Source organism: Mustela putorius, unplaced genomic scaffold, assembly GCF_011764305.1.
Source record: "Mustela putorius furo isolate JIRA1106 unplaced genomic scaffold, ASM1176430v1.1 tig00003896_pilon_pilon_pilon, whole genome shotgun sequence".
Lineage (NCBI taxonomy): Eukaryota > Metazoa > Chordata > Mammalia > Carnivora > Mustelidae > Mustela > Mustela putorius.
This window is the reverse complement of record NW_025422045.1, coordinates 14,086,623-14,098,689: the sequence shown is the minus strand read 5'-3', so window position 1 is coordinate 14,098,689 and position 12,067 is coordinate 14,086,623. Positions and strand designations below refer to the sequence as shown.

Sequence of the window (12,067 nt, the reverse complement as noted above, 5' to 3'; positions counted from 1 at the left end):
GAAACAGAACTAATCTACTAGGAGCTAATCTTCTAAAACCTGGATGAACCCCAAAGACTGAAAGAGGATGCACTCCAAGGGAAACGTGAGGAAGCTACTGAAACCACTTGGGGCAAGACATTGAGTTTCAGAGGAATCCCTGAGAGGGATTAATCCTTGCAATTAAACACTGCTTTGCATGTTAAAATGTCTCAGTAAACTCCTAGAAAACAAGCTTCTGAAGCCTCCAGAAATTAAGGAATTCCAGTGAACCACATATAATGCCCTCACCTGGAGTTTTCAGTCAGGTGAGGAGATGATGCCAATGAGGAGATGATGCCTTTATGTTCAACTTTATGTGTCCATTTCTCTTTCCTAGCTGAGCCAGGAACCCCATCATTGTATGTAAGAGAAAGGGACTAATTATCCATATTATAACCACTGCTGTGATATACTACAGACTGCCTTTTACTAATTAGACATTGTTCCTCTGTAGTAGTATAGTGTGAACATTCCATATGTGAATACAGGACATTTGCATTCATTGGGTAAAAAAGTCATGTACCCTCTGGGAAGCTTATCTGTAAAATGAACAGAGTAAGTTATCTGAATCATTTTTCCCCAATTCTATCATTCTTTTTAATTACTAAGGACCATCTTTCTGAAAATAATCTCTTTCCAGGAATAATCAGGTGTTATATTCTTCTCTCAGACTACCTGAGAAGACAGTATATCAAGTGAGGAACATGTGGAAGGAGACGATTTAATCAAACTACTATTCTTGGGGTGGCCACCCAAGAATGGTGAGTTGATTGGTTGGCTGGTTGGTTGGTTGGTTTGTTGGTTGATTTCTTGTACTAAGAAGGAGGGTATGAAAAAGCTAGTCCCTTGGATTGTAGCTCATACAGTGATTTATTAATGACAAAAACATGAAAATAGCATTTTTTATGGTATAAAATGGTGGATTTTCCATTCTAATATCCCACCTATTCTGCTCAAGTGCTTTGGAGGCTTTCAAGGGTGGAGTTATGCAAAATTTTATGGAGTCAATTTAGCCCATCAGTGGTTAAAATAAAAATTGATTACTCTGGCTTTTCCATTAAGCTCCCCACCCTTTGATTATCCCATTACTTACCAACACTTTGACCAAAGATTACAGGAAAAATAATGTTTCTGCTAATTGGTTTTACAAGGTATGGTGTTAGAAAAAATGAAGGTAAGTGTGAAGTTGTTGGTGTTTAATGGACCATGACTGCTTAGGGCAAATAACACCTATTTGCCCTAAGCAGTCATGGTCCATTTTTCATAAAGAAGGACAGGAAGCATAGATTTCAGGACCCTGGTTTCTAGTTTGACTCTGTGAACCTGGACTCCATTCCTGACCAGCAGAGAAACAAGTTCATTTATACTTCATAAATAACAGTCTGGAAATTACCAAGTAAAGCACCTAATTCAGTGAAAGTGGAAAGTTCAACATTGATTGGAAAACTGGGCAAATTTAGAATATGGATGCTCAAACCCCCTTTTTATGCTTTCTTCAAAACCACCAACAAGGGACTAGTAACTTTGAAGTCCAAATCTCGTCCTTATTTGCCTTTCAAATTTCTTTATCTTCCATTCCTGATGATTATAACTGGTGACTTTTAATAGATAAGGCAAGAGGTCTGAATTTAATAAGAAAACTCAATATTGGAAAAGAAAGAAAGAAAGAAAGAAAGAAAACTCAATATTGAAACTACCATTTCTAAGACTCTTAGTGCTTTCCATTATTCATTAAAGATTACTCTGTTGTTTAAACACATAAATTGGAACTTTTTTTTTCCCCTTGGAGAGTTTAATTCACATCTGGTATCTTAGAAAGCTTTCTTTTTTTTTTCATTTATTTATTTTCAGCATAACAGTATCATTATTGTGTCACCACACCCAGTGCTCCATGCAACCTGTGCCCTCTACAATACCCACCACCTGGTACCCCGACCTCCCACCCCACCCGCCACTTCAAACACCTCAGATTGTTTTTCAGAATCCATAGTCTCTCATGATTCACCTCCCCTTCCAATTTCCCCCAACTCCCTTCTCCTCTCTAACACCCCTTGTCCTCCATGATATTTGTTATGCTCCACAAATAAGAGAAACCATATGATAATTGACTCTCTCTGCTTGACTTATTTCACTCAGTCTTTATTCTTTTAAACAAGGTAAGCTGAGTAAGAGAAAGTGGATGACTTTGTGCATTGAATACCCATAATCAACATTAGGAAAACAAACCAGAATAATAAAATGTCTTCTTAAGGATCAAAGAAATCAAAAAAGAAAGAAACTTGTCCAGTTGTACCACTGATGTAGGAAATTCTTGGCTGCATTGGATCCCAGCAAAAGAACACTAAGATTTAGAACCACAATCAATTCAAAATAAGGTAAGAGGGGCACCTGCATGGCTCTATTGGTTAAGCATCTGCCATCAGCTCAGGTCATGATCTTAGGGTCCTGGGATGGAGCCTAGTGGGGAGCCTGATTCTCCCTCTCCCCCCTGCTCATGCTCTCTCTCTCTCTTTCTCAAATAAATAAATAAAATCTTTAAAAGAAAAAAAAAGATTTATTCCCACATGGTCTCAAAATATCTCATATTTTCCTGTAGAGTTTGAGGTCCCTTCTCAACAAAGTCCTTGAGACATTTAGGAAGCAAAGAAACTTTGTGTTACACTCATGTCTTTCTTCTTCATAGGTTTAAGACCCATGAACTGGTCAGCAGCACACATTCACATAGTAACTGAGTTTGTTCTTCTGGGATTCCCTGGTTGCTGGGAGATACAGATTTTCCTCTTCTTGTTCTTTTTGTTGGTTTATGTCTTGACTTTGCTGGGGAATGGAACCATCATCTGTGCAGTGAGATGGGACCCAAGACTACATACCCCAATGTACTTTCTGCTGGGAAATTTTGCCTTCCTTGAGATCTGGTATGCTTCTTCCACTGTTCCTAACATGCTAGTTAACATTCTCTCCAAAACCAAGGCCATCTCATTTTCTGGATGCTTCCTCCAGTTCTATTTCTTCTTTTCCCTGGGCACAACTGAATGTCTCTTCCTGGCAGTAATGGCTTATGATCGGTACCTGGCCATCTGCCACCCACTGCACTACCCCACAATCATGACTGGGAAACTCTGTAGAATTCTGGTGTCTCTCTGCTGGCTTATTGGATTCCTTGGTTACCCAATACCCATTTTCTTCATCTCCCAACTCCCCTTCTGTAGATCCAATATCATTGATCACTTCCTGTGCGACATGGACCCACTGATGGCTCTGTCTTGTGCTCCAGCTCCCATTACTGAATTTGTCTTTTATACTCAGAGCTCCTTTGTTCTCTTTTTTACTATTATGTACATTCTTCGATCCTATATCCTATTGCTCAGAACTGTTTTTCAGGTCCCTTCCGCAGCTGGCCGGAGAAAGGCCTTTTCCACCTGTGGTTCTCACTTAGCTGTGGTGTCACTTTTTTACGGGACGGTCATGGTAATGTATGTGAGTCCTACATATGGCATCCCATCTTTGATGCAGAAGATTCTCACACTGGTGTATTCAGTAATGACTCCTCTCTTTAATCCCCTCATCTATAGTCTTCGCAATAAGGACATGAAACTTGCCCTGAGAAACATCCTGTTTAGAATGAAAATTAGTCAAAACTCTTGAGCCAAAAAATGCCCACACTTCCAAATTCTAATGGTGAGTAAGTTGAAAATGTGTAATTTTTTTAATGGACTTTTAGTTCTTACTGGGAGTAATTAAAAGCTTTTCTTTTTCCCCCAGAAGTATGCTCAGTTTAGAAACCAATGTGGACTACTAAAACCTAAATTCACTGCAATGTCAACATGCAGTGTAATTTTTCTAAAGTTCTAAATAGTGGAAGTGGGAAGTTAAACTTTCCTGAAAATTTTGCCTTCAGATTTAGGACAAGCCCAGTGATTTTTACCAAATAGTTAAAGGTGCAGTGACTTTTGTAACAATTTTGTTTAGGTGTAATTGATATAGAAAAGGACTGCATGTGTTTAATGTACATTAAAAGGGCAGTAGATTTTAACTAGGCATGAGACCTTTCTAGAAGTTTTAACAGACACTCCTTTCTTACCCCTAGCCTAACAATCTTATCTAAACAATCTTATCCCTGTATTAAAAGAGAGGAGAAAAAAACTCTCTTGGCCAGTAGGAACTCTTCCAACAAATTTTCTTAGATGTATAGTTCCTCTGTGGTACGTTTGAGATAAAACTTGGATACATGCTTAAAAAATCATTTGTTGATGTTTCTCTTAACAGATCGATTATTACACGTACCTTATTGTAGCATTATTTACTTGGTCACATGTATTTCCCCCTGAGAGAGCTCCTTGAGAACAGGAATTGCCGTTTTCCTTTCCAGATTCCCAACACACAGTGACAGAAAAGAAAGCAGCCCCTGGAACTAGGGAAGTGGTCTGGCAATTATCACGTAAATCTTGGTGTGGCCAGGAACCTGCCTAGCACTGTCAGCCAGGCCATGGTGTATAAACATGTTGAACATAAACAATTACACAGAATGGCACCCACAGACCAGGCCACTATGTGAACATGATGGATCAAGACAAAAAAAGACCACTCCACAATCACGTCTGAACAAGAACAGTCCCAACTATAAAAAATGATCAAACATCCCCTTCTTTAGGCTAATATTAGTGGCTGCTCTCCCTTTACCAAGTAAAGCTTTAACCCAACTGCCTTTTAGATAAAAATTAAGATACCAATCATAGACTTTTCTTTCACTTTCTGAAAATCTCTATTTCTTTAAATTCTCCTGTGTCAACTAACAGAAGCACAAATCATATAATAAATCCCTTCTAACACCTTCCTTTTGGATGCCCCATGTTCCTCATGACATATGTTCTCCCTTACTGCAAAAAGCCAATAAACTTATTTTTGTTCAACTACAGGTGTGTTCCTAATGGTCTGTGAATGAGTAGGAATCAACAGTACTATGATACCTAGCATAGAGTAAGAACTCAAAATGTTTGCTTAATACTTTTATCTCAATTTTTTTACTTATGAAAATAATAGGTAGTTGTAAAAAGACCAGCAATAAAGAAATGTATAAAATGGTGGATTTCTCATCTCCACTCTCATCCTTACCAGTCCTTCACTCTATTCCTCAAAGTCAACATTCTCAATTCCTCTGTCCAACATTCAACACACTTCATAGTATGGCTATACCGAACCTACTTTGTTTTCTTTTCCTTCCCAAATGAACCCTCAGCTCTAGTGAGGCTCAACATCTAACTACTTCATTCTCTACCACCTCAACACTATTGCCTAGGCTGCTCTTTAAACCTGAGAAGCCTTACTTTGTCTTCTTCTATGAAACCTGACACTTAGATTCTTAGGGTCTTATTTTATAAAAATAGTATATGACTTATATCTTGAAAATAAGACCTTAAAGAGTAAATGAGACAATTTATATAGGGACCAGACATAATAAAAGACACATAGGAGGTTCTCAGCACATGTTTGTCCCCCACCCCCATCATTTAAATCCAACCATGGATAATTGGCTGGTTATTCTATCAGATTTTCACTATGCTTATGAAAACCTCTGTTGCCAAATAATATACATATAAATTCATAGTTAATGCTTAAAGTGCAAACTCTAGAGTCAGAGTTTCCATATCCTGCCTGTGACCTTGGGCAAGCAGCTTAAATGCCACAATTTCAGCTACTTCACCTATAAAATAGGATGATAATAATAATAGCTATCTCATAGGATTATTATGAGTCAATATTTTTTTAAAAATGAGTCAATACTTTTAAAGCTCTTAGTATTGTGCCTGGTGAACAGAAATCAATAAATATTTTTAAATCAATAAAATATAACAGTATCTTTTAAAGACAGTACATATAATTTTACCTCATTCTAATAGACATGGTGTGTTCCATTATATGAACATATCCTAATTTGTTTATCAATTACTCACTTAAGATACTTTATTGTAGTCAATATTTTATAATTAAAACAATGCTACAACTAATGTCCTGAAATATAAGACTTTATATAGTCATATCAGTATTCCACAAATTAGAGAAAGGATGGGCACCTGGGTGGCTCAGAGGGTTAAGGCCTCTGCCTTCAGCTTAGGTCATGATCTCACGATCCTGGGACTGAGCCCCACATCAGGCTCTCTACTCAGTGGGGAGCCTGCTTCCCCTTCTCTTTCTGCCTGCCTCTCTGAATACTTGTGATCTCTGTCAAATAAATAAATAATCTTTTTTAAAAATTATAAAATAATTTTTAAAAACTAGAGAAAGGATTTCTGGGATACAAAAAATATATATATTTTTAATTCTGAGAAATATTGCTAAATGAGATTTCCCCAAATAGTGTTAACTTTTCAACAAAGAGTGCTGAGACAACTAGATATCCAGCAAAAGAATAAAATTGGACCCCCACCTCACACCACATGCAAAAATTAATCCAAAATGAATCAGAGGGTTTAATGTAAGAGCTAAAACTATGAAACTGCTAGAAGAAAATATAGATTTAAATCTCTGTGACCTTGAATTGTGCAATTTTTAAGATATAACACAAAAAATACATGCAATAAAAGGAGAAATAAATTGACTTCATCAAAATTTTTAAAATTTGTGCTTCAAAGGTTACTTTCAAAGTACAAGATCACAAAATGGGAAAAAATATATGCAGATCTTGTATATGATAAGAGGTCATTATCCAGAATATATCAAGAACACTTACAACTCAACAATAAAAAGATAAATAACTTAATTTTTTTAAATGCCCAAAGATCTGTCTATACATTTCTCCAAATGAGATATACAAATGGCCAATGAGCACATTAAAAGATACTCAGCATCATTACTCATTAGGGAAAGGTAAATCAAAATCATGATAGGAGGTGGAGGAGTCAAGATGGCGGAGAAGTAGCAGGCTGAGACTACTTCAGATAGCAGGAGATCAGCTAGATAGCTTATCTAAAGATTGCAAACACCTGCAAGTCCATCGGCAGATCGAAGAGAAGAAGAAGAGCAATTCTAGAAACAGAAAAATAACCACTTTCTGAAAGCATATTTTCCTGGGGTTGTTGCCACCCTTTTAGTATTTTACTTGCGCCTTCATATACTCTTATCTGGACAAAATGACAAGACGGAAAAATTCACCACAAAAAAAGAACAAGAGGCAGTACTGAAGGCTAGGGACCCAATCAATACAGACATTGGTAATATGTCAGATCTAGGGTTCAGAATGACAATTCTCAAGGTTCTAGCCGGGCTCGAAAAAGGCATGGAAGATATTAGAGAAACCCTCTCAGGAGATATAAAAGCCCTTTATAGAGAAATAAAAGAACTAAAATCAAACCAAGTTGAAATAAAAAAAAACTATTAATGAGGTGCAATCAAAAATGGAGGCTCTCACTGCTAGGATAAATGAGGCAAAAGAAAGAATTAGTGATATAGAAGACCAAATGACAGAGAATAAAGAAGCTGAGCAAAAGAGGGACAAACAGCTACTGGACCACGAGGGGAGAATTCAAGAGATAAGTGACACCATAAGAAGAAACAACATTAGAATAATTGGGATTCCAGAAGAAGAAGAAAGAGAGAGGGGAGCAGAAGGTATACTGGAGAGAATTATTGAGGAGAATTTCCCCAATATGGCAAAGGGAACGAGCATCAAAATTCAGGAGGTTCAGAGAATGCCCCTCAAAATCAATAAGAATAGGCCCACACCCCATCACCTAATAGTAAAATTTACAAGTCTCAGTGACAAAGAGAAAATCCTGAAAGCAACCCGGGAAAAGAAGTCTGTAACATACAATGGTAAAAACATTAGATTGGCAGCTGACTTATCCACAGAGACCTGGCAGGCCAGAAAGAGCTGGCATGATATTTTCAGAACACTAAACGAGAAAAACATGCAGCCAAGAATACTATATCCAGCTAGGCTATCATTGAAAATAGAAGGAGAGATTAAAAGCTTCCAGGACAAACAAAAACTGAAAGAATTTGCAAACACCAAACCAGCTCTACAGGAAATATTGAAAGGGGTCCTCTAAGCAAAGAGAGAGCCTACAAGTGGTATATCAGAAAGGAAGAGGCCATATACAGTAACAGTCTCCTTATAGGCAACACAATGGCACTAAATTCATATCTCTCAATAGTTACCCTGAATGTTAATGGACTAAATGCCCCAATCAAAAGACACAGGGTATCAGAATGGATAAAAAAACAAAACCCATCTATATGTTGCCTCCAAGAAACTCATTTTAAGCCCGAAGACACCTCCAGATTTAAAGTGAGTGGGTGGAAAAGAATTTACCATGCTAATGGACATCAGAAGAAAGCAGGAGTGGCAATCCTTATATCAGATCAATTAGATTTTAAGCCAAAGACTATAATAAGAGATGAGGAAGGACACTATATCATACTCAAAGGGTCTGTCCAACAAGAAGATCTCACAATTTTAAATAACTATGCCCCCAACGTGGGAGCAGCCAACTAAATAAACCAATTAATAACAAAATCAAAGAAACACATCAACAATAGTACAATAATAGTAGGGGACTTTAACACTCCCCTCACTGAAATGGACAGATCATCCAAGCAAAAGATCAGCAAGGAAATAAAGGCCTTAAACGACACACTGGACCAGATGGACATCACAGATATATTCAGAACATTTCATCCCAAAGCAACAGAATACACATTCTTCTCTAGTGCACATGGAACATTCTCCAGAATAGATCACATCCTCGGTCCTAAATCAGGACTCAACCGGTATCAAAAGATTGGGATCATTCTTTTTTTTTTTTTTTTTAGAATTTATTTATTTATTTGACAGACAGAGATCACAAGTAGGCAGAGAGGCAGGCAGAGAGAGAGGAGGAAGCAGGCTCCCTGCTGAGCAGAGAGCCCGATGCGGGGCTCGATCCCAGGACCCCGGGATCATGACCTGAGCTGAAAGCAGAGGCTTTAACCCACTGAGCCACCCAGGCCCCCAAAAGATTGGGATCATTCTCTGCATATTTTCAAACCACAGTGCTCTAAAGCTAGAACTCAACCACAAAAGGAAGTTTGGAAAGAACCCAAATACATGGAGACTAAACAGCATCCTTCTAAAGAATGAATGGGTCAACCGGGAAATTAAAGAAGAATTGAAAAAAATCATGGAAACAAATGATAATGAAAATACAACGGTTCAAAATCTGTGGGACACAACAAAGGCAGTACTGAGAGGAAAATATATAGCAGTACAAGCCTTTCTCAAGAAACAAGAATGGGGGGCGCCTGGGTGGCTCAGTGGGTTAAGCCGCTGCCTTCTGCTCAGGTCATGATCTCAGGGTCCTGGGATCGAGTCCCGCATCGGGCTCTCTGCTCGGCAAGGAGCCTGCTTCCCTCTCTCTCTCTCTCTGGCCTGCCTCTCCATCTACTTGTGATTTCTCTCTGTCAAATATAAATAAAATTTAAAAAAAAAAAAAAAAAACAAGAAAGGTCTCAGGTACACAACCTAACCCTACACCTAAAGGAGCTGGAGAAAGAACAAGAAAGAATCCCAAGTCCAGCAGGAGAAGAGAAATCATCAAGTTCAGAGCAGAAATCAATGAAATAGAAACCAAAAAAACAATAGAACAAATCAACGAAACTAGGACCTGGTTCTTTGAAAGAATTAATAAAATTGATAAACCCCTGGCCATACTTATCAAAAAGAAAAGAGAAAGGACCGAAATAAATAAAATATTGAATGAAAGAGGAGAGATCACAACTAACACCAAAGAAATACAAACTATTATAAGAACATACTATGAGCAACTCTATGCCAACAAATTTGACAATCTGGAAGAAATGGATGCATTCCTAGAAACATATAAACTACCACAACTGAACCAGGAAGAAATAGAAAGCCTGAACAGACCTATAACCAGTAAGGAGATTGAAACAGTCATTAAGAGGTCAACACCTCTTTGACAAAGCAGGAAAGAATGTCCAATGGAAAAAAGCCTCTTCAATAAATGGTGTTGGGAAAATTGGACAGCCACATGCAGAAAAATGAAATTGGACCATTTCCTTACACCACACACAAAAATAGACTCAAAATGGATGAAGGACCTCAATGTGAGAAAGGAACCCATCAAAATCCTTGAGGAGAACACAGGCAGCTACCTCTTCGACCTCAGCCGCAGCAACATCTTCCTAGGAACATCGCCAAAGGCAAGGGAAGCAAGGGCAAAAATGAACTATTGGGATTTCATCAAGATCAAAAGCTTTTGCACAGCAAAGGAAACAGTTAACAAAATCAAAAGACAAGTGACAGAATGGGAGAAGATATTTGCAAACGACATATCAGATAAAGGACTAGTGTCCAGAATCTATAAAGAACTTAGCAAACTCAACACCCAAAGAACAAATAATCCAATCAAGAAATGGGCAGAGGACATGAACAGACATTTCTGCAAGGAAGACATCCAGATGGCCAACAGACACATGAAAAAGTGCTCCATATCACTCGGCATCAGGGAAATACAAATCAAAACCACAATGAGATATCACCTCACACCAGTCAGAATGGCTAAAATCAACAAGTCAGGAAATGACAGATGCTAGCGAGGATGCGGAGAAAGGGGAACCCTCCTACACTGTTGGTGGGAATGCAAGCTGGTGCAACCACTCTGGAAAACAGCATGGAGGTTCCTCAAAATGTTGAAAATAGAACTGCCCTATGACCCAGCAATTGCACTACTGGGTATTTACCCTAAAGATACAAACGTAGTGATCCAAAGGGGCACGTGCACCTGAATGTTTATAGCAGCAATGTCCACAATAGCCAAACTATGGAAAGTACCTAGATGTCCATCAACAGATGAATAGATCAAGAAGATGTGGTATATATACACAATGGAATACTATGCAGCCATCAAAAGAAATGAAATCTTGCCATTTGCGACAACATGGATGGAACTAGAGCGTATCATGCTTAGCGAAATAAGTCAAGCAGCGAAAGACAACTATCATATGATCTCCCTGATATGAGGAAGTGGTGATGCAACATGGGGGCTTAAGTGGGCAGAAGAAGAATCAATGAAACAAGATGGGATTGGGAGGGAGACAAACCATAAGTGACTCTTAATCTCACAAAACAAACTGAGGGTTGCTGGGGGGAGGGGGTTTGGGAGAAGGGGGTGGGATTATGGACATTGGGGAGGGTATGTGCTTTGGTGAGTGCTGTGAAGTGTGTAAACTTAGCAATTCACAGACCTGTACCCCTGTGGATAAAAATATATGTTTATAAAAAATAAAAATTTTTTTTATAAAAATCATGATAGGATACCATTTTATACCCACTAGCACAGCTAGAATCAAAAAAGACAGACAACACCAAGTATTGGCCAGAATGTGTAAAGATGGAATAGTCATACACTGTTGGCCAAAATGTAAAATGGTACACTTGCTTTAGAAAACAATTCATCAGTTTCTCACATAAATATTGAGTTGTCATATGATCCAGCAATTTCCATACATAGGTATAAAACCAAGAGAATTAAAAAACATAATTTTGCACAAAATGGGTAAACAAATGCTCATCGCAGCATTATTTGTAATAGCCAAAAAAGTAAAATAACCTAAAGGTCCACCATCTGATGAATGGACAAAATGTGGTATATACATACAATGGAATATTTTTCAGCCATAAAATTATGGCTGACATCAAAAGAAATGAAATCTTGCCATTTGCAACAACGTGAATGGAACTAGAGCGTATCATGCTTAGCGAAATAAGTCAAGCGGAGAAAGACAACTATCATATGATCTCCCTGATATGAGGAAGTAGTGATGCAACATGGGGGCTTAAGTGGGTAGGAGAAGAATAAATGAAACAAGATGGGATTGGGAGGGAGACAAACCATAAGTGACTCTTAATCTCACAAAACAAACTGAGGGTTGCTGGGGAGAGGGGGGTTGGGAGAAGGGGGGTGGGGTTATGGACATTGGGGAGGGTATGTGTTTGGGTAAGTGCTGTGAAGTGTGTAAACCTGGCAATTCACAGACCTGTACCCCTGGG

The 12,067-nt window shown here is 38.3% G+C and overlaps 1 protein-coding gene across 1 annotated transcript; it reads left to right on the top strand.

Annotated features, from left to right (window-relative positions):
- Window positions 1-2,685: 2,685 nt before the first annotated feature.
- LOC101672158 (olfactory receptor 11H4) lies at window positions 2,686-3,666 on the top strand. Its single transcript, XM_004781471.1, has one exon. The coding sequence runs from the start codon at window positions 2,686-2,688 to the stop codon at window positions 3,664-3,666; it is 981 nt and encodes a 326-aa protein (XP_004781528.1).
- Window positions 3,667-12,067: the final 8,401 nt, after the last annotated feature.